The sequence below is a fragment of the Ochotona princeps genome, chromosome 18, assembly GCF_030435755.1.
Source record: "Ochotona princeps isolate mOchPri1 chromosome 18, mOchPri1.hap1, whole genome shotgun sequence".
NCBI classification, from domain to species: domain Eukaryota; kingdom Metazoa; phylum Chordata; class Mammalia; order Lagomorpha; family Ochotonidae; genus Ochotona; species Ochotona princeps.
This window is the reverse complement of record NC_080849.1, coordinates 18,833,388-18,858,842: the sequence shown is the minus strand read 5'-3', so window position 1 is coordinate 18,858,842 and position 25,455 is coordinate 18,833,388. Positions and strand designations below refer to the sequence as shown.

Below are 25,455 nucleotides of genomic sequence, written 5' to 3'. Positions count from 1 at the left end.
ACGCATGTTCTCGGCCACAACCTGTGACTTCCTCATGGACATTTCAATTTTGGTTTATATTTAACCATGTTCTATATACCTTAGAATGGCTATATATTGCTATTCAGCTGTCTCTTGTCTATTTCTATGTTAGTATTTAGCATTTTATAGCATTGAAGCATGATTTTGCTGAACCTGGTTGTTTTTCGGGTAGTCTAACTCTATAACTTTAACAGGACAAATGTCAACAGTTTAGGTGAACGGTTTTGGGAGGGGTGTGCAGAGAAATCCTCAACACCCCAGAGAGGAGTAGCTGATCTTTGTGTACCACCCAGTGAGTTATAAGTGCATCCCAGCTGGCCGCTTCCTGTCTGTTTCTAAACTTTCCTAGTTGTTCTCTGTCTATCTATTCTAATTTGTTTGTTCATGTTTGTTTGTTGTGAGGGGTTTCTGGAGCAATCCTGATGGTCCTTACAAAAGAGGGTGGGGACCCAAAGTTGGAAGCAGGCAAGGGCCAGAGAAAGCTCCTCTCCCTAGTTCCGATGGAAGTTTACTGTTCTTCTGTTTCTGCGGACTGCTCAGGGATCCTGGTTGTCGTTCCAATGACCCTGGATCCTTCAAAGGAGGAATTGGGCTTCTTCCATCCCACATTGTAGGTCCAAATGGGAGTGGGTGACCTCAGAGTTCTTGGCCTCTGAAGGCACTCCTTTTCCCCCGTAGTCTCCTTGGCGGTAGGGATGTAGTCCTCGGTGGTCGTATTGATAGTCCTTGGTGAGGCTTTGGGAGTCCTGAGGGTTGGGATACAAGCCTCCTCCTGTCCCCCTGCTCCACTCTGGGGTCCCCTCCTGCTCTATGCGTATGACCTCCTGTTAAGAGGTTGTTAGGATTGCTCCTGATTCCCTCCACAGGTCTTTGTAGTTTTGCTATTGTCTAATGCTGACTCCAGTCTGCTGTCTATGGGTTACCTGTTATGATCCTGATGGGTTATACTTCCCCCGTCTTCCTCACACCTACTGGGGTGATATAAGATCTCTCTGCCCTCCCTCCCATTTCCAAGTATCATAGGGCCTTACAAATTTATTAGATCTTACAATTCTTGATGCAGATCATAAGCAATCTGACTCATATCGATTGTTGGTTCATTGGCCACCTCACAACGTCCTGTTGCATGAGACACAGGCTGTTTGGGGTTGAAACAATATTACTGTTTTCTGGATTGACTTCATTTCATGACAGCCACATCAATTACCACCACCACAACAACATCAACAACAGAGTATAGCACCCTAATAAAATAATGTGCCTCTGAGTAACCTATACATGCTTAATTAAAAGGAAACACAGAAGTCTTTTGGGAAAAATGATGCCATCGTCTGCTTCATGAGCACATGATGAATTCTAGTGGAAAGAGATTGTTTGGGAGCAATCAGACTGACATAAAAACATTACCGCAGTCTTGTTCAGTCTGTCCAGCCTCTCATTAAACTCTGGAAATTGTTGATGCATTTTGAAGCCAAACTCGACCTGACCAGCCTTCTACCCATCCCAGATAAATACTGGCATATGAGCTTCATTTAGCAATCCCACCCCTATCTTGGTTTCGTGTTCATCAGAGGGGTAGTTACCTAGGAGGAAGATGTCCATTATTTCCCTACTAGGACACTCGAGCTTCTGGGTCTTGGTTTGGTTGGTAATTCAATCTGCTTCTAATAGTTCTTATGGGTAATCTCATTCAAACCTTCATGTCTCAGTCCCACTCTTGCCCTAGTGTTTATGTTTACTATTGCTGGGAATCACCAGAAATTCATCTCTGACCGACACAAAGGCTGTCTTATTCAAGAGTGTCAATGGGCAGCTTTTTCTGATCATAAAACTCCATAGCTCGCCGCCGGGCGGCCAGCAGGCAGAGCCTGGCACCATTTGGTGCACTGGCCGCCCGAAGCCAGGGACCCCCTCACTGCCTTGCGGCGGTGGTCTTGGCATGCTGAGTCCTCGTTCTCGGGTCCGGCCTGGTTGGGCCGCTCCCCCAGGGCCGCCCTGAGCCCTGGGGGGCGGCCAGCCGCCTCTAGGTCAGCCAAGGTTCCCAAGCACATAAATTTGTAAAAATATATACTTAAATGACACAACATGCTAGTTGAGTTTAATAAAAAAGTAGAAGCTAAGGAGTTTTGTTTGTCTCATTTTATTTCTTGCATTTCTGGGTTTTTTTTTTTAAGATTTATTTATTTTTATTGCAAACTCAGATATACAGAGAGGAGGACAGACTGAGAGGAAGATCTTCTTCCAATGATTCACTCTCCCAAGTGACCACAATGGTCTATGAGCTGAGCCAATCTGAAGCCAGGAGCTTCTTCTGGGTCTCCCATGTGGGTGCAGAGTCCCAAACCTTTGGGCCGTCCTTGACTGCTTTCCCAGATCACAAGCAGGGAGCTGGATGGGAAGTGCGGCTGCTGGGATTAGAGCTGGCACTCATATTGGATCCCAGGTCAAGGTGAGGACATTAGCCGCTAGGCCACCGTGCCAGGTCCTATTTCTTGCATTTCTAACCATCCATCAGTGAAGGCTTCAGAAATCAGATCACACAGGTTTAAATGCTGACTCCACCCTTTATCAAGTTATCTTGGCTAAGTTTCTTTAGTTTCCCTGGGCTCCAGTTTTCTCATCTTTAAAATGAGGACAATGACAGTATCTATCTAATAGGCTGTTGTGTTAAACAATATTTGCAAAAAGCAGTTAGTACCTGATGAATTGTAAACACTCAGTAAATGTAACATCGACTATTGCTTAAGTTAGCATCAGCCTCAGGATTGTCAGTCATGCTTTACAGATAACCTCTCTCTTTATTAATTCTTAGTTAGGATCATCTCAGAGGCAATGACTGCTGAAGGTTATGGAAAGCTAAAGATGACCTTCCAAGTCAGCTTCTTGGCATCTTGACCAACTCTAAAGAAATCTTGACAAGAAAAGGCATCAATGGCAATTAGCAAAATGGTAATAAAAAAGATGACTTTAAGTTATTTGGAGGCTATTTTCCCATGCCTCAGAAGTTAACTATTACAATCATGTAATGGCTTAAAGATAAGAGCTTAAGGAAAATGTAAAAAGATCAATATTGAATCTACATAGACTTTAAACATTTTTGAGAAAAAATGTGTTATGTTCTGATCAAATTTGGGAGCAAATGAGCCATGTGAAGGCAACCTAGAGTTTTACTGCAGGTATAAGCGTATAAACCCATGGCGTCATTTCAGCCACAGACTTCTGCCTTGACATCCCCTTTGGTGTTGCAGGCGGAGTCGGCAGGAGAGGTGCCCAATGCGATGAAACAAGGAGAACACGGGGCCCCAACCACACCTTCCCACGGGGCTGTTCCCTGCTTCTCTGTGCTTACAGAATTTTGTTTGCGTAGAAGAACTGCAGGATCTCTGGATGATAGTGGCTCTGAAAGACAGGAGCAGAAGGACATGCGAGGGAGGTATCACACTGGAGGGCTGGCAAGCAGGAGGGCTGCAGTGTCACCATCAGCGCTCAGCTCACTTCGCCTGACCCATGTTGCACATCACCTCCCAGGTGTTCTGCCATTTGCATTGCATCACAGGTCAATTTTAATCTGCCTGAGTCACTGTAGGGGGAGTGATCCCCGGTGTGACTGGCCACATTCTGTATAGCACACCAGGAGGGCAAGGACCCCAGAGAGAATCCTCTCCCTCCTTGTCTCACTCACCAGCTGTCGGCAGAGCTTAGGGTTCCTTTGATCTTCCTCACTCTGGAAGCTGAATTCCTTCTGGAGTTTCAAGTAATGAGAACAGGCTTGGAAAGTTGTTTTGCAAGCCTGACAAAGAGATGAGAGAGTTCTGGAATCCCCAGGCCCAAGGGGGATTGGTCAGGAACCACCAAGACTGTGAAAGTGCACCTAGGTCATTTGAAAACCAGAACCTTAGAAACAGGTGCCTATAAAACGCCATAATATGGGGGCTGGTGAGCTGGGCAAAGTTTTACAGTTTACCACCACCCTTGTACCACCTCATCAACAGTAGCATTGGTTGGTGGGGGTGGTATTTATCCCAACAGTTAAGACCCCTCACACTGCATGATGCATGTCACATCAGGGTACCTGGCTTTGACTGCAGGCTACAACACCTGACCCTTGGGGATGCAGCGTGATATACTCAGGTGATTGGATCCCTTCTACCCATGTGGGAGGCCTTGAGTCCCAGCTCTTACTTAGCTCCAGTTTGACCCAACCCCAGCCACTGCAGGCATTTAAAGAGCAAAGCATCAGATGTAGGTGTTCTCTCTCAACTACATCATTTAGAAACCTTACAAACCAATACTAAATTCAGTCTTTCCCCATTGCCCCCCAACCCCTGCACTCTCAAAAATGGTAAGTGGTTTGGCAGAGCCTTTTGCTCCCAGCAGTTTGGACCATTTACCATGTCCTCTCCAAAGCAGGCCAGAAGGGGACCCAAGCCTTCCTCTGAGTAGGTAACAAAAGTTTCACCAGGAACTGAGAGGCAACAGGAGACTGGAAATCTGTATACCAGGCACAGGGACAAAAGTCTTTCTGGGCAGTGGCTCAGCATCCTCATCCCGCGTTACACCTGTCCCTCTTGGGCCCCCTCATCCACTAACTGGAGCTGGTCTAGTACTGAGCAGGCAGGGACATACAGGGGTACTACCCTTTTGGCTCCAAGAAAGAGATAACACCTGGATGAGGCGCCCTTTGTAGGATTCTTCCAGACATACTGCGGGCAGAGTGGCTATGACTGCCCGGCTAGACCCCCAGGGATCTGGCCCCCCAGCTGCATGCCGGCTCCCTGCACAATAAAATATATTCCACACGGTTGGCCACAGAGGGGCCGTGGTCTTACCTTGGCAACTTGGGGGTTTCTGTCCTGCAGGTGGGTCAGGAGGCAATCACACGTCTGCTTCACCTGGCTGGTGAAAAACTTCTTCCACTTCCTCCCCGCAAAGGCAGCCAGCTGCCCAAACAAGACGAAGGCTGAATATCGCAGATCATCATTGTCCTGTGGGGAGAAGCCAGCCTGTTACCAAAAGGCAGCCTCGACAGAGCACAGTGGAGCCCCAGCTCCCAGTCCTCTGCATTGGGTCCATTGCCCATAGCCAGGAGGATGGAGCAGTCAGGGCGCAAGGGTTCAGCAGACAAAAGGACTTGCCTAGGGATCACCTGTGCTACCAGCAGTGTTCCTCATTTGCCATTCATTAATCAACTCTTTGAAGACAGAATTCACATATATGGCTCAGAATTCAAAACAGCCTAAAATGTTTATAAAGAGAGTTAAATGCCATCCTGCTGCTCTACACATGCCACCATATTTTCCTCCCCACAGATGAACAAAAATGCCATGTTTTTTGTGTATCATTGCAGAAAGTGGAGAAAACAAAGTAGAAAAGCGTATCCCGCATCCCTGCCTGTCCCTGGTCTTTATGCATATCAGCCCACAGTCGACTTGCGTGGCACACCTGGGCTCTGGCATCTACCTGGGAGCTCTTCTCCCTCCTGCCCTGCAGCAGTTCCCACTTTTTCTTCCTTTTCTTCCTTTCCCCACCCCCCCCCCCATGTCATAAGTCATTTAGCCAGTCATCTGTTCATAACTCTCAGAATTTTTGGCCAGGTCCCCTCCCTCAATTTTGCTCTGAGCTTCTCCCATTTGCAGTGCAAACATATTTGTCTGTGCCCCCTCCCCAGCACCCTCTCAACTCTCCCTGCTGTCAGTCCAGCAGTGGATGGGTCCCTGAGCATGGATCAGTGGCCTCGCCCAGCCCTGCATCTCCAAGATCAGCTATCAAGTCCAAGTGTCTCCTTCTCCAAGTGAGCAGACGGGGGCCCAGGCCACGTGGTCAGGAAACCAGGGTGGGACTCTCAGTGCACAATTCATATGTGAAGGCACCATGGGCCTGCCCAGCTGCAGATGAGTTGGAGGGAATGGGGTTGGAACGGACCTTGGAAGGGGAAAGGAAATTGAGCTCACTCAGCAAGGCTGAACATCTCCTTTGTTTTAAAAATGTATTTGGGGCCCGGCGGCGTGGCCTAGCAGCTAAAGTCCTCGCCTTGAACACCCCGGGATCCCATATGGGCGCCGGTTCTGATCCCAGCAGCTCCACTTCCCATCCAGCTCTCTGCTTGTGACCTGGGAAAGCAGTTGAGGACGGCCCAGTGCTTTGGGACCCTGCACCCACGTGGGAAACCTGGAAGAGGTTCCAGGTTCCCGGCTTCGGATCGGCGCGCACCGGCTGTTGCGGCTCACTTTGGGGAGTGAATCATCGGACGGAAGATCTTCCTCTCTGTCTCTCCTCCTCTCTGTATATCTGACTTTGTAATCAAAATAAATAAATCTTTAAAAATAAATAAATAAATAAATAAATAAATAAATAAATAAATAAATAAATAAATAAAAATGTATTTGAAAGGCTAAGCAACAGAGACTGATCTTCCATCACATGGTTCACTCCCCAGATTTCCACAACAGCTCTCATCCAAGCTCCAAGTTCCTGCTCCCATGTGGAGCGGACCCAGCTGGCTCTCAGGAATGGGGCTCCATGGAAAATCCCATGTGGGGAGCTGTGGGGAAAGCCCCACAGGTGCAGGGCAGGTCACCCAGTTACCTGATTCACCTGCTGCCCCCAACGCCTCACATTTCAGACTACCTGATGTCCTAACGCACCTTTTGCATGGCCTATCTTGTCTTTCCGTCATGAAGAGCTGAAGTCCTAACGTTAGAGGGCCTGGCTCCACTTCCTGTCTCTGAGAGCCTTCAGCAAACTCTAACTTTTCCATGCCACAGTTTCCTCGCCCACAAAGTTCCAAGCAGTGCCTGCACCTCACAGGATCACCATGATGATCACATGACGAAACCCCTGAAACTGGCAAAGGCTGACCATCATCCCTGTTAGTCACATGTATACGACACCAGGGATCCTATGTCAGCACCCTCAGCACTGCCGATGAACACACAGTCAACACTCCAGGTTCTGGTCTCTCAGTAAGATCCCTCCCCTTAGCAATACGCCCCGGGCGGCTCACTTACGTCATCCAGCAAGGTCCTGGTCTGCAGGGTGATGTCCACGAAGAAGGAGCCCAGGCCTTTCCCCTGGCTCCTGCCTAGGATGATGGTCAGGGTCTTCACGCTCTCATGGATGACTTCAGAACTCATGGGGTCATACAGGCCATGCACCAGCAGGTCAAGCACAGCTTTCCTATACTTCCTCACCTGTTCTCAGGGTTTGGGGAAGCATCAGTGGCCCTGTTGTGGTTCACCCCCCCCGCCCCCACATTTCAAAGCCACTCTGCTTCCAATATTCCTGGTGATCCACGGCTCAGAATCCAAGCCCTTGGCTTTGCCCAAGATCAGTGGCAACAAACCTCACCCAGATGCAAACGCTTCCATGAGCCCATCCCCAGGAGCCCAACTCAGCCTTGGAAAGAGGAAAGAGAAAGAGCAACATGCAGTATACAGCATGGCCCCCATTGTAAGGCTGGGCTAGGGCACTGCAGGGAGGGTGGTCAACTGGGACACTCTAGGGGCTTGACAAGGTACCTCTGCAGTGGGGATGGAATGAAATAGAGGGAACATCTTACAGAACAAGCATAAGGTACTAGGAGCAGTCCACCAAGAAACATCAGCTCCAGCTGCGGCTCAGTCCTGCCTGCCACCATCTGCCTCAGCTGCCAGAGCCAAGGGTCCCAATCCCAAGACCACCCATGCTGGGCCATTCCCTTGTACAATCCCCTCCCTGGGAACAAACTAGGATTTGTTTCTGGCCTACTGGATGTGGTGAGGTTGGCAGGATGCCACCCTGCCCCCACCTGCTTTGCTTTCAGGTGAGACAACAGAGAGAAGACAGCAGGTCAGCTGCCCTGTCATGAGAGGCAGAGTGTTCCCCGGCAGCCAGCCAGCAAGGAAACAGAAACCCTGGTCCCGCAACTGAAGGACCGAGTGCCACCTGCAGCCATGTGAGCCTGAATTGGAAGGAAGTCGCTGCTATGGGGACACCAGGGGGACCACAGAGGGTGGGTCAAGCTCCACCTTCCTCCCCTACCTTGTCAGGGGCCTCGCAGGCCAGGGTGCCCAGGCTTCTTATGGCCATGTGGCGCTTCTTGGCACTGGGGTCCCCGGCTCTCTCGGCCAGGAGGAAAAACACGTTCTTTGGGGCTTCCTGCTTCTGCAGCCTCAATTTCCGGGAGACCTGGAGTTGGGTCACAAGGTGTCCAAAGTTACCACCCTAGCCTTCGAGGGGGCATCCTGCTATCATCTGCTCAGCTCCACCCCTCCTCCCTGCAGCGGAAGCCACCTGATCCACACAGTGAACACACCGATGGAGGAAGAGGAAGGTAAGGAGTGGGGGAATAACGCAGGGCTGGCAGTGAGGTGGGCTTGAGGTACCTGAAGCAAGAGGTGCGCTCCCAGCTGTGGGGTGTCAGGAGTAGAGCAGAAAGGGGACTTCAGAAGGGCTGACATGAGCTGGGGATCTTTTACAGGACGAGGTAGGCTGCTATTCCTCCCACTGGGGCCAGGCCTGGGGCACAGGGGTTGGGACTCCTGACAAGCCTGGCTTCCATATCGCAGTACCCAGGGTTCAGATCTTGGCTCTGCCCTCACTTCTGGCTTCCTGCTAACACACGCACTGGGAAGGCAGCAGAGCATGGCTTAAGTACTTAGGTCCCTCCCACACATGTGGGAGAACCAGATGGAATTCCTGGCTCCTGGCTTGGGCCTGGCTGAGCTCCAGCTGTGGCAGGCATGTGGCCAGCGAACCAGCAGATGGCAGCTCTCTATCAGTCCATCTCTCTCTCTCTCCCTCCCCCTCTGTCTGTGCCTTTCAAAGAAAACAAATAAATTAGTTCCTTCCAATTTTTCTGCCCTCCTTTGAGACTCAGCACCTCAGCCTCTCTGCATTCAGCCTGATGTGGCCATCCCCATCCTATCCTGTGGCTAACCCCAAGGGTTGCTTCTCCGTTTTGCCTTAATTTCTCAAGAGCATCTGACACCATTAGCAAAGCACAGCGTCAAACACCTGTTCCACATCCACACCCAGGCTAGGGCACTTGAATGGCATCCCCACTTTGGAATGCAAGCATCCCAGTAACTACAACTGGAAGGAAATGGACGAACAATGCACCTTGGGTGACACCGTGTGTCTGATGCAGAAAAGCGCACTTGGCGAGGCAGGGAACAAATGACAGACTGCTGTGCAGTGAGCGTGCCGAGACCAGACAGACCCCGGTGCTCTATAGGACACAGTGCGTGGCAACCTGGGCTGGAGTCAGAACTAAGACAACAGGAGACTCAAGCAAGATCAAAGGCAGACGCCGCCTCCCCACCCTCCTTAGTGCGGAGGGCATGGGTCCACAAGGTCATCAATGAGACCATCTTTTTTAAGCCTTGCTGTTGTTTCTAAATATCGATTGAAGTTCATTCTTTCTTTTTATTATTCAGCTAGCAGCCAGTTAAATTCTTCCCAATGTATCCTCTTGTCATCTTACACATTTTCTATGCAATGTTAAAAGAACATTTGGTCAGCGCGTGGCACAGCGTATTAAGCTGCTGTCTACCACACTGGCACCCCATGTGCACACCAGTTCAAGTCCCAGCTGCTCTACTTCTGAGCCAGCTTCTGATTAAATACACCTGGAAAGCAGTAAAGGATGGCCCACGTGCTTGGGTCCCCACTTAGAAGACACGGATGCTGGTTTTGGGATGTCCCAATCCTGGCCTTTGAGACCATTTGAGGAATGAACTAGGGAAATACACCTATTTATTTCTCTCTCTCTCTCTCTCTCTCTCTCTCTCACTCTTTCAAATATATACGTCTTTTTAAAAAGCTTCGTACTTAAAAAAAAAACGGCCATCCCTTGTTTTCAGGGACCCTTAGTGGAGCAGGTGTGACTAACTGTACCCAGGCATGCACACTCTGCAGCCGCTGGGAAGGGGCAAGTCCATCGCAGTGCTTGGTGTCAGACCTTGGAAAAGAAAGATCTCACTGAAGTTCTTTTCTTCTTGGGCTGGAGAGGAGGGGTAGATGAGGGCAGGCCCCACATTTTCTTCTGTGTCTGGTCTGGGGAACTGAAAAACAAAAGCATCACAGAAGTCACAAATGCTCTCTCAACGCCTCCACAGTCAGACCCTGTCACTCAACACTCCTTGTCGGGTAGGGACAGAAAGATGTGGCCATCCTTAGCTGCTCACCCAGGAACTTCCTCCAGATCGCCCATGGGGGTGCAGGGGCCCAAACACATGGGCCATCCTCCATTGCTTTCTCGGGCCACAAGCAGAGAGCTAGGTGGCAAGTGGAGAAGCTGGGACTTGAACCAGCGCCCCTATGGGATGCTGGTGCTGCAGGAAGAGGTTTAGCATGCTATATCATAATGCCAGTTTGTCTCAAGAATCTCTTAAATAGCAACTCTAAGAATAAGAAAAACGGAACCAGGGGTTCAGCCAGCATCACAAAGAGGGGCTTTATGTCTCTTGGGTTTGTAGCTTCTCAGAGGCTTCCTTGACCCTCCTGTGCCCTTCCTGGTTGCAGCTCCCTGTCCTCCTGCCAGCGACGTTCAGTCCACTACACCCCCTTCCTGCCCCGTCTGCCGCAGCACTGGGTACCAGCCAGCTAGGCATGTTTCAAAGACACCACCAGGGCAGGCCATGGGTATCTCAGTTTAACCAACCAGTTTGTACCAGAGTCCTGGCTCTGTTAATACAGATCCTGGGAACAGCTCTGCTGTAGTTCAGTTCCTCCCATGCACGTGGGGTACCTGGATCAGCCCCCAACCCTCAGCTGTGGCCTGACCCAGTCCCTGCCAGAGTGGGCATCCAGGGATGACCCTCTAGATGGAAGAGCTCTCCTCTCTCTGCCTCTCAGGATTGAGACACACACACACACACACACACATGCACACACAGTGGAAGAATGGACAGATTCAAGTGCCAAGGTGCTCTCACTCCTTCTGCAGGCCCGCTCGCCTGTATACACCCCATCTCCTAGCTGAGGCAGCTATCCTTGGGCAAGTTTCAGTGGTCCTCACAGGTTCCTTGCCTAGCGTGGTCAAGGCCACGCAGCCACTTTTAATTCAAAGACACAGCTTTGTCATTCCCAGACTACAAGCAGGAAGCTAAATGACAAGTGGAAAAGCCAGGACTTGAACTGGCACCCCGAGCTTGTTCTCCAGTGAGTTCTTCAGGGAGGGGCTTCCGGGGTGTGCCACAGCAGGGTCCTCTGGCTGCGGTCACTACGCCTGCTGCGGCTCCACCCGGTCCTGCTGCAGTAACAGGGGAGACACTTGGTGCTTTATCCAGCTCCCAGAGGCCCTTGCAGGCAGGAAGCCTTCTGACTCAACATGTCGGGTTAATACTCACTAATCCTTTTACTTACTGAAACCAAAGAGCAAATCCCTGTGCTCTTATCTATAAAACAAGAGGAAGAAGCTGCTGGGTTCCAGGCAGTCCTCCCCCACTCACTGTGCCTCACACGGAGCTTGTTGAGGACAGTAACAACAACATGAACAGTGGCACCCAGTGCCTTCCCTCTGGCTGCCTTCACAGACACCCACGCCAGAAGGCCACTATGGGAGGCATGAGGCTTACGTGAGAAAGGCAACAGGGAGACAGCCCACGAGTGGAGCCACAGTCAAAGCCAAGCTTACCGCCCACCTTCCTGGACAGGGAGTCCGTAGGCTAAGAGGAAACGCTGTGGCCTCTGCTGGCTCCACAGTCACCAGCTGCTCCTGCCAAGTCCTGAGCCCAGCCTCATCTCCAAAGAAGGGCCACTTCCCTGATCCATGTCGCTCACCCCTCCACCTCCTGAGTCGGCTGGCCTCCTCTTAGAATAGAGGAAATGGGGACATAGAGCAGTGCTGCTAAACTGCGGTGCTGGACTCCATCAGTGCAAAAGCAGAGTTCAAGGCTGCCGGCCACATCTGCACTTCCAATCCTGGTAAGTCTGTACTCCGCCCCTGGACAAAGTCCAGTAAAAGGACCATTCTCTTCCCTCGTCCCGCCCTTCCTAGTACTCGCTCTGGTGACAACGTCCCGGAAAGGCCAGTCGGCTTCAAACCGACAGCTGTCCCCTCAGCGGAGTTGAGCGCTAGGAGCGCAGGTGAGAGCCTGGCGCCCTTGCCCGAGGCTCCAGCAGCTCACAGGACGACCCCGCGGGCGGAGCCTGACCCGATGACTCGGCTGAGCGGTCTCCGCGCGGCAAGGCTGATAAGCGGGGATCAGATGTACAGCGTCTGCTCAGGATTCCTGCCAGCGCGGCGTGGTTGGAAAGTGGGACTCCCAGAGAGGATATGGGAGTGGGGGCGGAGCAGGTGCACACTAACCCCCGCGGCCCTTGAGTCTCCACACTGTGCCGGGGTCTTTCGCCAGCCCCCACCCCCTTATCTTGCTTTCTCCCTTTTCTGCCCTCCTGGGCAATCTCACCCACGCTTCTCCGGGGAGCTGCCACGAGATTGGCGCACCGGCCTGTGCACCTGCGTCCAGCGCCGAGGCCCTGCCCCGTACCGTTCCCCTTGCGGCCACGGGATGGCGACGTCGCTCCAGGAACTGCAAGCACTTGGCTGGGCCGCTGTGTTCCATGCCTGGCAAAGCCTATGGTGGCCACCAGCCACTGGACATTTAACCGCTGACAACCCAGCCTGCTCAACAAACACGGTCTGCCCTGAAAGGAGCCATTTGAAGCTCTCAGCAACTTGGTTAAAACAAAACAAAATTAAAACCTGAGTTTTAACAGCTCCTGTAGGACTTAGTTGCCTCTTGCCTGCCAACCCGTCATTTCCCCCTGACCTAGGCTCTCTGGCTGCCTGCAAGAATCTACTGATCAGTCATTATTTGTTGCCTGGCCCCATGTTGTGTAAAGTGGGGGAGATATTCTCCAAGATCTTGGACCTTCTTGCATTTGACAATCACATCTCTGTACTAAGCACTGAGGCCAAGCTTACGCAGAGTGCCTCATCTGGTTCTTGGAACAAGCCCCCACTCTTGACTGCAAGCCCCCACCTGAAGGCTAGGGAGGTGAGGCCTGGAGACATGAGCTCTCCAAAGACCATACTACGTACGTGTTGTCAGCAGCAGGGCACAGGCAGGCTGATGTGTACCTTGGACTTGGCCTTGGTGCTATGCTATGGATCAGCTTGGAAAATCCAGCTTCGAGATGAGCAGGCAAGCTGCAAGCAGAGCAGTGAGCAGACATAACTACTGCTAGGAAAAGAGGATGAGGCTAAACCCTGCGAGGGCACCCCTCTGGGCATCCAGAAAGGGCACCCCTGTGGGCATCCAGAGAGCCCGAGAGGGGCAGTCGGCCTGCCCAGCTGGCGAGCTGTGAGGACAGAGGGGATGGAGACACAGTGAGGGGGAAGCATTGGATGGAAAAGACAGCAGGGGCTTTGCTTTGCTTGGATGCTTTTTAAGATGGAATAAGGCCTGGGCATGTTTGACAGCAGCTGCAGGGAAGCCCCAGGAGTGAGTGATGAGCAGGAGGGAAGGCTGGGTGAGTCAGAGGAGGCGAGGGAGGCAGAGAGAGGAGGAGACAGCCACGTGAACCGGGGATGTCAACATGAAAATGGGGGAAAGGGCACTCAGACTCAGTCCTGCCAAGTTGGCCTTCATTTTTCATCTTTATGTATTTATTTTTTAAAGATGAATTTATCTGAAATGCAGAGTGACCGACACAGAGACAGAGAGATCTTCCATCCTTGGTTCACTGTCTAGAGGGCCTCAACTGCCAGGGCTGGACCAGGTGAAAGCCAGGAGCCAGGAGCTTCATCTGGGTCTCCCATGTGGGTGACTGCTACTTTCTCAAGTGTGTGAGCTGGGAGCTGAACCAAGACAAGAACAAGCACAGACATGGGATGCTGACATTGTAGGCACCAGCTTAACTCACTACACCACAACTCTGGCCCCTTATTTGTTTGTTTGTTTGTTTGTTTGTCTACTTGAGAGAGAGTACTTTCCTCTCCTCCTTTGGTCCCCCAAATGCTGCCACACATGGGTCTGGGCCAAGGTCAAAACCAGGAGCTGTAAACTGAATGCAGGTTTTCTACCAGGAGACAGGAACCTACTTATTTGAGTTATCACCACGGCATCCCAGGGTCTACACAAGCAGGAAGCTAGAGTCAGGAGTCGGAGCTAGGTATTGAACCCAGACCCTCTGATACGGGTCTGGGACATGAACATCCTAACAGGTGTCTTAACCACCAGACTAAACAAATGCCCTTGGCCTTGATTCTTTCTGTAAAACCAGAGGTGATTTCTGCAGTAAGAGAGGAAATAAGTTTGCCACGGCAGAATTCACACACCCAAGTGATGGGCATTTTGCTTAGCTGGTAGCTTACATGCAGATAGAATTACACCAGGAACAGAGCGGGCATTTGGGAAATGAGCTGTCAAATGGAAGATCTCACTCCTTCACTACCTTTCAAATAAATAATACATCTTTTTAAAAAAGATTTTTCTTATGTGACCCTGGCTCACAATATCTTGGGGCATCAAGGGCAAGTTTCTGAGATAATGTGATCACAGCATATTGATAACACTGAGGACAAAATAGATCACCATGGTGATTTCACATCATTGTTTAATGACTCACTCTCCATGAATGTTTCCTTACTGCCAGAAGCCTGCTGGGGGTGGATGTCCCAGGAAAAACCCAAGGGGATAGCGTGATGGGAAGAATACCAGGCAATGCTTAACCCACCATTAACAACTTTCCATGCAGACCTGGGCAGTAAGGAGGAGCGTTGGTCACCAGTGAAAACAGCTGATCTGGAGTCTCAGCATTCTCAGAACTTTCTAGGTGAGTGGCATCATCGAGGAGGGGTGTAAGCTTCCTCCTCCTCCTCCTTCAAAAAAATATTCCTGGGGCCGGCACAGTGGTGCAGCCAGATAATCCTCCATCCTGTAGTGCTGGTATCCCAACTGGGCACCAGTTCATGTCCTGTAGAGTCTCTGGTTCCCACATCATACCCACTGCAGGCTGTCCTGCCTTCCAGTCTCCTGACTTAATACTTGGCAGCCATGATTAGTGACCACAGGCACTCAGGTTCTCCCCACGGCATCTTGAAAACAGTTTGCTACTCACCTGACGCAGAAAGACCCCCATCCACCCACTTCCTGCCAAAGCATGCAAATCTAGACATTGGATCTCTGTGCTCCCTTTAAGAGCCCTGAGTAACAGTCCCAGGGCCAGAGTGAGCAGGAGGTGTCCAGGAGACACCATTCTGTGCTTACAAGGGTGACACTTCGTCCCATCAAACACCAGAGTTGATACAGGGTCCAAGGTCCCCAAAAAACAGTGCTGAATTTTTTTCCCTCCAGGCTTTAAAAAACAAACTAAATAAATTTAAAAATAAATAAAAGAAAGGCAGAGAATAGTTCCACTATGAACTCCTTGATTTGCACAGTGCTTGAAAGGCTCAAGTTCAGTTTAACCCAAACAGCAGGTCCCCCTGCAGTCCCGAGGGGATCCTCACTGCAGGGGAACAAGCCAGCTGAGCCAGAGAAAAGGCTGCATAAATCTTCCAGTAGAAACCAGAGTATGACCTGGCCAGCTAGAGAGGAATCCAGTAGAAATGAAGGATACATCATCATTAAAAAGCAAGCAGGATGAGTTCAAGTTTAAATACCTTTCCTGCGGGAGACACTCCTGCTTCCAACAAGTAATTCCAAACTCACGTGAGTCCTGCTGAAAGGCAGCACACACCTAGGGGGGCTGACTCACCTTAGCGAGGCAAGGAGTGCCAGGTAGCCCACTTCTGTGTTCACCGCAGGGCAAGGCACATGTAGCCAACTCCAGGAGCAGCACTGTCCTTAAAGCAAGCTCACTGCCAGCAGTGAGCCCCGCTCTGTCCTTGAGGATGGAACAGAGCACACTCGAGTTGTAACACGAGGCTGAAATCCGTTGTCGGACCTTTCAGGGCCATCTGCCCCTGATAACCGCTAGAGACACATTCAGTTCACACAGCTTCTCAAACTGTTTAGGTGCTCGCCTTGTGTTTCCTGTTTCTGCCGGAGCCTGGGTGCAATGGAAGAGGCGTGTGTGGACAGGCACATCAGAGAGCCATTCTGACCTCCCCAGTAGAGGTGACTACCCATCTCTGCTTGGAACAACCCAAAGCGCCACTGCGCCATTCTCCTTATCTTTCCTTCCAGCTTTGGGAGATGGTGGCTCTCCTCTCTCTCTCTCTTTTTTTAGATTTATTTATTTTTATTGGAAAGTCAGATATACAGAGAGGAGGAGAGACAGAGAGAAAGATCTTCTGTCCCAGGCCACAAGCAGAGAGCTGGATGGGAAGTGGGGCCATCAGGACTAGAACTGGCACCCACATGCGATGCCGGCACATTCAAGGTGAGGACTTTAGCCACTAGGCCATCACGCCGGGCCCTCTCCTGTCTCTTTAGCAAGAGGGGAATCTGTGGACAGAGTAAGGAGAGGATTTGTCCTGAGTAAGTAGCAGGGCTTGGCTCACCCCTGGTCTAACCACCAGAGTGATTCTGAAGATGCACTCGGTCATGGATACAGGCTACATCATGGTGTGGTTTCCTGCCCATCTCCACCATCCGCTTATACGTTGTCTCACCTTCTCTTCTTCTGTGGCCCTCTAACTGCTGCCTTCCTTGGTTCTACTTCAATATCTTTTTTTTTTAATATATTTATTTTTGTTTTTATTTTTTTAAGATTTATTTATTTTATTACAGTCAGATATACAGAGAGGAGGAGAGATAGAGAGGAAGATCTTCCGTCCAATGACTCACTCCCCAAGTGAGCCGCATCGGCCAGTGCTGTGCTGATCCGAAGCCAGGAACCAGGAACCTCTTCCGGGTCTCCCACACGGGTTCAGGGTCCCAATGCATTGGGCCGTCCTCAACTGCCTTCCCAGGCTGTTAGCAGGGAGCTGGAGGGGAAGTGGAGCTGCCAGGATTAGAACCGGCGCCCATATAGGATCCTGGGGCGTTCAAGGCGAGGACTTTAGCTGCTAGGCCGCGCCGCCGGGCCCTCTACTTTAATTTCTTTAAGACACTGCTCAGGGGCTGGCACCAGGGCATAGTAGACCTCCACCTGTGGTGTTGGCATCCCATATGGGCGCAGGTTTGAGTTCCAGCTGCTCCACTTCTGATCCAGCTTCCTGCTAACAGCCTGGAAAAGCAGCAGAGAATGGCTTAGGTCCTTGGGTGCTTGTATCCACATGGGAGACCAGGAAGAAGCTCTTAGCTTCTGATTGGCCCACTTCTGGCCATTGTGGCCATTTGTGGAGTAAACCAATAGATGGATGATTCTTTCTCTCCGTCTCCTTATCGTTCTCTGCCCTCCCCTCTCATAACTCTGCCTTTCAGATAAAAACAAATAAATCTTTTTTAAAAAATGCTTAGCTTGCTCCTTCCCCTTATCTTAAATGTCTAGGATGACATTTGTTCTTCCTTCAATCTGACATTTACAGTAGAAACCTTCCCCTCACCTCCAAAAACAAATACATAGGCAACTCTTGCCATGAGAACAATGTCAGGCACAATTTGGCCAACAGAACCAAAAAACCGGAGTCCCTCGGTGCTTTACAATGGGTTGTGGTGCACTGTATGGGCACTCAGCTCCCACCAGCCTGGAGAAGATGCTAGCCACAAAGTAGCCTTCTATAAAGCCCATGACCGTGACTTTAATCCCACAGTCTCAGCTTCCTACTAGGACTCCTCCAAGCATTCTCCCTTTTCCCCAGCATTGCTTATTCAACTCCCCTGAAAAGGAGGATTTTTTTTTTGTCTGCATGGGCGTGCTGAGGAACTGTGTGTCCCCAGCCTTCCCAGACTGGTTCACCCCTTTCACGGGACTGTGCAGGACATTGCTTCCAGAAAGAGGAGATGGCGGCAAACACGCAAACCCCCTGCTTTTCCTGCTGTGCTATTTTTGTTTTGTTTTGGTGGCTTTCAGCTGTTGCTATTCTTACTCTGTTTTTCTTTTTATATATGTGTGTGTATACACATAACCTCAGGTAAGTGAAAGCTGGCCATGATTTAAAAACCATAGTAAGGCGGCAGGTTTTGTGGTGAGGGAAAAGCTGTTACCTAGGGTGCCCTCATCCCATATGTGAAGCTAAATATGGGACAGAGATCTGTTCCAGATTCCTAGTGATACACGGAGGGGCAGCAGGTGATGGGCTAAAGAAGTTCCTGGTTTCCAGATGGGGCTTGGCCCAACCTCAGTGTCTATGGGCTTCTGGGAAATGAACCAATAAAAGGAAGAGCTCTTCCTTTCTTTTTCCATCTGTCTCTGTCACTCTGCCTCTCAGACAGATAAATAAAACATAAATCAACAACAAGTTGATAGCGTAGTGGTTAAAATCCTCGACCTGAACGCAGTTCTAATCCCAGTGGCCCCGCTTCCCATCCAGCTTCCTGCTTGTGGCCTGGGAAAGCAGTCGAGGATGGCCCAAAACCTTGGGACCCTGCACTCATGTGGGAGACCCGAAAGAGCTCCTGGCTCCTGGCTTCAGACTGGCTCAGCTCCAGCCGTTGTGCTCACCTGGGGAGTGAACCATCGGACGGAACATCTTCCTCTCTGTCTCTCCTCCTCTGTACATTTGCTTTTCCAATAAAAACAAGTAAAATCTTTTAAAAAATGAGATTAAAAAAAAGTTTTAGATCTTAGCAATCAAGCTTTTGATCTGCCAAACTGGTCAGTCATTCTGTATCAATATTTGCCGATGTCTGTGTACCTACGCCTTTAACTTTGTCCTTCTGTTGCTAGTTACTCCATCAAGATCACAGTGATTTTGTGTTAATTAGAACAAGAAAGCTTTTCATCCAAAGGTTTTACGGAGTGGGTGTTCACCTTAGCAGTCAAGACGCTGCTTGGGACACTTGCATTCCATTTTGGAAAGCCTAAGTTCAAGCCTAGCTTCACTTCGAATCCACCTTCATACTCTGGGAAGTACCGAGTGATAGTCAAGCACTGTACCCTGCCAGCTGCATGGGAGACCCAAGCACATCGCAGGCATTTGGGGAATGAAAGGTTAGCATTGTGGCATAACCGGCCAAGTCCCAGCTGCTCCATTTCTGATCCTTACCTTACTTATATGGCCTGAGAGAGTAGCAAAGGATGGGCCAAGCACTTGGGTCCCTGTGCCCACCTGCGAGACATAGGTGGAGTTTTTGGCTTCTGGTTTTGGCCTGGCTCAGCTTGGGCCGTTGTGAACATTTGGGGAGTGAACCAGAGAATGAAAGATTCTCTCTCTCTTTCTCTCTCTCCCCACCTTTCTCTGACACTCTGCCTTTCAAATAAATCAATCTTTTAAAATGTAAAAGCTTTTATTTCTGTTTTCCAGGAAAGTATCATAATAGGTATTTTAAGCCGTGACATCTACAAATTGAGACCCACACAAATAACGTATTTTGGGCAGCGTGTACATTGGCCCCAGCAACCTCTTGAATGCACACAAAAGATAATGTAAAACCCATTCACTGGGGAGCAGGCATTATAGGACCCAAAAATCATCACAAACATTCCCCAGCAAGGAAAGGGTAAATATCAATTAGGGTGGGAAATATTAGAGAGGAAATACTAGAGAGTAGGGAAATACTAGAGAGTAGATCTATCTACTGGATGGATGTTAAGGCATATTATTAAGTGAAATAAAAGCAAGGTGTAAAAGAAAATATGTTATAATGCAATTAATGTACTTTTTTAAAATATGTGTTTCTATAAATGATGGCATATATCCTTCTTTTTTTTTCCAGAAAAGACACATAAGAGGTCATTACCAAGAGTCTATGAAAAGGAAAAAAATGGATGAGGAAATGAGCTTTTCAGTATTATTTGAATTTTCTTATTAAGAGCAGTTAATACTTTAATTTTAAAATCAGTAGGGACTACTGGGATGAAAAGCTGACAGATCTTTTTTCCTTGATACCTTTTAGCATTGTTCTGAAAGAGGCAATTTTAACTTGCTGTGCTCGTGACTGACTAAAGGCATTTAAAAACAGACCATCATGGCCCACCGTGTAATATAACAGGTGAAGCTGCCTCTTGAAGCCAGTGGGCCCATTCAAGGTACCTGCTTTGAGTTCCAGCTGTTTCACTTCCCAAGCCAGCTCCCTGTGAACGCACCTTTGAAGCATCTGTTGGCCCCAAGTACTTGGGCTCCATTGTGGCCCTACATGCGAGGCCACAATGGAGTTTCAGCTCCTGGTTAATGGCCCTGACTGTGGTGGCCATTCAGGGAGTGAACCTGGAGATGGAAAATCTCAGACGTTACCACCTTCAACTAGCTACTAAACAAACAAATAATACATCTTTCTTTGAGATTGACTTCAGATAGTCTCACTAAACTGTGTTTTTTGTGCTTATTACCTGTTAAACTTATTTTGTGGTGTGTTAATCATTTTTATTGTAATGCAAATTTAAAACATTATCTCAAAAACTAAAGACAGAAGGAAAGGGGGAAAAAAGAACGTGGGAGGCAGGGAGAGAATATCATTGTGTTCACAGAATTGTATCTATACACCATATTGGATCTGTTAAAAACTGATGCAAAATTAAAATTTTAAAAATAAAAAAATAATTGGCTTTAGGTTTTTTTATAGCCTGGGGATTAGGGAAGGCGAGGAAGCAGCTGGTGGAACGTGCTGAAACTAAAGCTAAGGTTAATCCCTCCTGGTCCCTTTCTTTTCTACTTTCACCTCTCAATTCTTCGCTGTTTTTTAAGTCAAGAAAGATTTAATTTTTATTTCAAAGGCAAATTTACAGAGAGAAGGAGAAACAGAGAGAAACAGCTTCCATCTGCTGATCCGTTCCCCAAATGGCTGCAATCACAGAATCTGAGCCTATGTGAAGCCAGGAGCCAGGAGCTTCTTCCAGGTCTCCAATGTGGGCACCGGGGCCATCTTCTGCTGCCTTCCCAGACCATTAACAGGGAACTGCATTGGAAGCAGAGTAGCCAGGACACAAACTGGCACCCACACACGATGCTGGTGCCACAGGCAGAGGTAAAGCCCAGGAATCTCTTAGAAAGCTACCAGTGTTCCACTCGTCTCCTCCCCAGCACCAAGTGATCTCAGCTGGCTTTCTCCCTTTCGTGTTGGTCCCTCAAGAAAATAGAAAGGCCAGCTTTCCATTTGCTCCTGAAATTGAATCCACTGTTAAAGTATAAGTAAAGCTGAATTCATTATCACAGTTTCTGTGCTAAGAATTCACACCAAGTGGATATTTATTTAGACGATGCATCTATTATTCAAAAAAAAGGGGGGGATGAAAAGACTTTTCTTTGACTGTCAGAAATTGCAGTTAGTGCAATTAAATCACACAACAACCCAAATTCCAACAATAGAGTGACATTTCTGTCTTTTTTAAGATGAAGTATTTGTATCAAATAACACTTCTAAGAATTTCCTTCAAGAGTGGTCGTCACAGGAGAGCTCTTTGGAGTTGACAAAGCTACAGAGCATTTTCCAACTTGGGAGTTATGCATTATGAATCACATATTTGTTTCCATCTCAAAACATCAGACTTAGATTTTAAGTACAAGAGACACATTTTGATTGTAAAATGCACATATCCCATTCCTCCACACTGGAACATAGGTTTACTGACCTCATTCCGGGGCAAGGGCTTCTTTGGACACATTAATGCAACATGTGTTCTTTTCTGTCTTGCTGAGTTACAGTTTGAGGATTGATTATTTAAAGCCCAGTATTTATGTTCTTACCACATTGGCCTCGATCGTCCTGACTGTGTCATTAAACAAAGCCTTACTCATTCAATCAACATTTACTCTGAGTCTCCTGGGTTCGAGGTTCTTGGCTCAGCACTAGAACCCAGGGAATCTAAAGATAAATGTCAGATTAGGAACATTGTGGTGCCTGCCCTTAGAGAGACAGCAGGCTAGAGGCCACAGGCGCTTCCGCCCAGCACTCGCGTCCGAGATGGGAAGCACTGCGTCCAAGGCTGTACAGGGCCAGCATCCGGAAGCAAGAACCTTGAGGCTTTGAGCACACTGATGGACAGAGTCAGCTCTTTCAATGTCAGCTTACAGATAATGAAATGGATTCAGAGATGGTGGGCGACTTGCCATCTATGTACACATTCATTAGATGGCACAAGTAGAATAGGCAAGACACTGTTCCTGGCTTCTTCAGAAATTTAAATGTCTATTTCATCCCCAAAAGCCCTGCAGAGAAACATCCAGAAGAATGTTTAATCCACCTTCTGAATGTCTTAGCCCAGCCCAGTTGATACACAAAAATCAACCTTTAAACTAGACAATGCAAGGACATCTACCTCATGTATATTTAAGGGCAATCATTCCTGTTCATCGATGCATCTTAACTTGTCATCTTCACCGTGTTGAGTCTGTGCCTCTTGCTACCATTGTTCCAGTCCAGGCTCTTGTGAAATCTCTGCAGAAGCTTCCTCACCTCAGATTTTCCTCCCTGCTTTCCGAACCCACCCAACAAGCTGTTTTCAAGGTCATCTTTTCAGGGTGTGAGACCATACTATCACTCCAGTGACTCCTCATCTGGGTTGGCCCTCAAGCCTGCCAGGGCCCCGCCTGGCCACATGGCTGCCTGGCCACCCCACACTCTGTCCCCTTCCTTTCTCCTGTCCCTCACCCAGCCCTGGGATATGCAGCTGCTTGGGGAGTGAACCAGCAGCTGGAAGATCTGTCTGGTTTTCCCTGTGTATCTCTCTCCTTTTCTCTGTCACTCTTTGTCGGCAACGCCCTTTTGTCGGCAACGCCCATGTCAACATGTACCCCAAGCCTAGCGGAGGGACTAGGGTTACAAAAAAGACAACACACAGTGGGTCATTCTTGTAAAGAGAATGCTGTTTATTTGAACTTGGCCTGACTTTATAGTCTGCCCAGTTGCTCCCAATATTTTCCCAATGCTCAAGCAACTCCTAAGATCTCCTAGGGGCATCTTGATAAAGGGGAAGCAGCAAGGTGGGAACTTGCGGTCAAGCCAGGAGCTAAATGTATCAGGTCAAGATTGCACATCCTGTTATCCCTTGAGAAACAAGCTAAGCTGTGGAGTTAGCCCTTGGGAGACCGGGAACTGCAACTCTTCACTTCAAACTACAGTAATATTTTTAAAAATAGGCATAGTTGGGGCTCAGCAGCATGGCCTGGTGGCTAAGGTCCTCGCCTTGATCCCATATGGCCACTGGTTCTAATCCCGGCAGCTCCACTTCCTCTCTATCTCTCCTCCTCTCAGTATATCTGACTTTGTAATAAAAATAAAATAAATCTTTAAAAAAAATAGGCATAGTTGGAGGGGTGTTTGGTGCGATGTATTTGATCACCCCTCGGGCACCTACATCCTTATATTGGTGTGCATGATTTAATCCCTGGCTATTCTGCTTCCAATCTAGCTTCCTGCTAATGTGCATCCTGGGAGGCAGATGATGGCCTGGTGCTCCAGTTCCTGCCAGCCACATGAGAGACACAGACGAAGTTCCAGGTTCCTGACTTCAAGCTTAAACCAGTCCCAACTGTCGCAGGCATTTAGAGAGTGAGCCAGTGGACAGAAGATCTGTCTCTCTCTCTTTCTCTTTCTTTCTCTCTTTCTCTACATTTCTTTCTCTCCAATAAGAACTTTTTTGAAGCCACACAAACCAAAAAAGGCATGATCAACCTGGAAAAGTTCCAATCTTGAACGTTCAGCACACATCCGGGAGATGTGCCTTGAAGTATGTTTAAGCTAATGGCCAATGAGTAAATAAAGAAAAACATATGCTGCTCAACTACAACTGATAGGCTTCTGGAAAAGTTATATAAAGATGTAAAGAAAAACTGAAAAAGGAAAAAAAAAGAAAAGAAACTGAAACTATGTAAAACCAATATGATTTTTAAATTCATTTCTTCAACCTTTATCATGTGTTTCCTTGCAATACTGCCACTTCATTGGTTTGCGGTTGGATAAATATATTTTTTTTAAGATTTATTCACTTTTATTGGAAAATCAGATATACAGAGAGGAGGAGAGACAGAGAGGAAGATCTTCCATTTGCTGGTCCACTCCCCAAGCAGTTGTGATGACCAGAGCTGAGCTGACCCGATCCAAAGCCAGGAGCCAGGAGTTTCTTCCAGGTCTCCCATGCGGGTACAGGGTCCCAAGGCTTAAAGCCATGCTTGATTGATTTCCCAGGCCAGAAGCAGGGAACTGAATGGGAAGTGGAGCAGTCAGGATATAAACTGGCACCGATATGGAATCCCAGCTCATGCAAGGCGAGGACTTTAGCCATTAGGCCACCGTGCTGGGCCCTAGATAAGTATGAGGACTGCATTCTTTTTGTTCCCAGAAACCAGAAATATTTTAAACTACAAGTATCAAAATACCCAGGGACAGGCATTTGGCCTAGTGATCGAGATGCCACATCCAGAAAATGGAGAATAAGCAGTTTTTCACCTACAAGGAGTTCTGGACTAGAAATGAAACAGCTTTATAGGCCAGTAACGTATGAGAAGATTTCAAAAAGTTCATGGAAAATGTGCTTTTTTTTCCAGGAACTCTTTGAAGTCCTCCACCTCCCACCCCATAGAAGCAACAGAGTGGCACAGATGCTATGGCAAAAATGTAAAGGTGAAAGGGATTAGCAATCACAGGCATTCTCAATGTTTTCTTTTAAAAAAAAAAAAAGGTGAATTCAAAGGGAGCTACAGATTGAACGTGGTTTGTATCCCCCTAAAGGATCATGTATTGGGAGATGAGTGCCCAGGGTAGCAGTATTTGGAGGCTTTCAGGGGTGGGGGTTTAAGGGGAAGTCATAGGTCCACTGAGAGCACACCCCCAGAGGGTAATTTCCAGAGGGAATCCTTGATGGTGTACACGAGAGGGCTGCTATCAAAGCTGGAGTATGGCATCACCCAATCTCCACTCCTGCTGCTTGCCCCAACATGCATTCACCACTCTGCAAGCCACCTGCCACGCTCCATGAGGTACTCACCAGAACTGAGCCAGCCCCAATGCCATGCCCTTGAACCTCCCTGAACTAAGTAAACCTCTGCTCTCATACCATTAACTGTCCTGAATATTTGTTACAGTGATGCACAGTTTATTAACATGGAGTGGGAGAGAAAATTTCTTTGTTTTCATTGTTGACAGAAACATTCATGATGATTTCGAGGTTTTGGGAAAATAGCCAAACAGAAAAAAAAAATGTTGATTCCCTTTCCCTTCAGGCTCCTTTGGAAGTCAGATCCCATTTTGGATCCCTTGGGCCTCACGTACATTTGTACACGACACGAGCAAGTAAGGGACATCGGTCTGTGATCGCCAGCTCCAGGAGATGCTCTTAGCTAAGTGAAGATGAGATTAAAAGTTCAGTAAATTCCTATATCAATGAACATCTCCCCAATAGCAGACTGCAAGTCCTAGAATCAAATCCGTGCATCTTAGCCAGAACCTTTTTTTTTTTGAAGAAGTAGAAGGGATGAGGAAATACCAAAATTCATCTTCTGTGTTAATCAGCTTCTTGTTA

The 25,455-nt window shown here is 48.5% G+C and overlaps 1 protein-coding gene and 1 long non-coding RNA gene across 5 annotated transcripts in view; both read right to left on the bottom strand.

Moving 5' to 3' along the window:
* Nucleotides 1-3,120: 3,120 nt before the first annotated feature.
* On the bottom strand, nt 3,121-15,963 carry MRO (maestro). 4 transcript variants are annotated; one of them, XM_058676887.1, is made up of 7 exons: nt 15,614-15,963; nt 9,962-10,064; nt 8,041-8,187; nt 7,029-7,211; nt 4,851-5,006; nt 3,704-3,811; nt 3,121-3,420 (listed from the first exon to the last, which is right to left on the bottom strand). In XM_058676887.1, the coding sequence occupies exons 2-7, from the start codon at nt 10,037-10,039 to the stop codon at nt 3,367-3,369; spliced, it is 726 nt and encodes a 241-aa protein (XP_058532870.1). In that variant the 5' UTR covers nt 10,040-10,064; nt 15,614-15,963; the 3' UTR covers nt 3,121-3,366. The 4 variants fall into 4 exon arrangements, with proteins under 4 accessions (XP_058532870.1, XP_058532869.1, XP_058532873.1 ...); XM_058676886.1 differs by having other exon boundaries at nt 15,709-15,963; XM_058676890.1 differs by lacking the exon at nt 15,614-15,963 and adding an exon at nt 11,646-11,669.
* A 5,995-nt stretch (nt 15,964-21,958) lies between these two features.
* Nucleotides 21,959-25,455, bottom strand: part of LOC131482503 (uncharacterized) — a 35,231-nt gene continuing 31,734 nt past the window's right edge. Inside the window, exon 4 of the long non-coding RNA XR_009247054.1 lies at nt 21,959-22,144. This is a non-coding gene — a long non-coding RNA (uncharacterized LOC131482503). The remainder of the gene's footprint in view (nt 22,145-25,455) is intronic.

What these genes read in the sequence shown, in the direction of transcription:
- MRO (XM_058676887.1), bottom strand. Translation starts at nt 10,039, where the DNA reads ATGTGGGGCCTGCCCTCATCTACCCCTCCTCTCCAGCCCAAGAAGAAA. An exon ending in CCAGGACCTTGCTGGATGAC is followed by an intron (nt 5,007 to 7,028) that starts GTAAGTGAGCCG and finishes TTCTCCCCACAG; the next exon opens with GACAATGATGATCTGCGATA. An exon ending in GAAACCCCCAAGTTGCCAAG is followed by an intron (nt 3,812 to 4,850) that starts GTAAGACCACGG and finishes TCTCTTTGTCAG; the next exon opens with GCTTGCAAAACAACTTTCCA.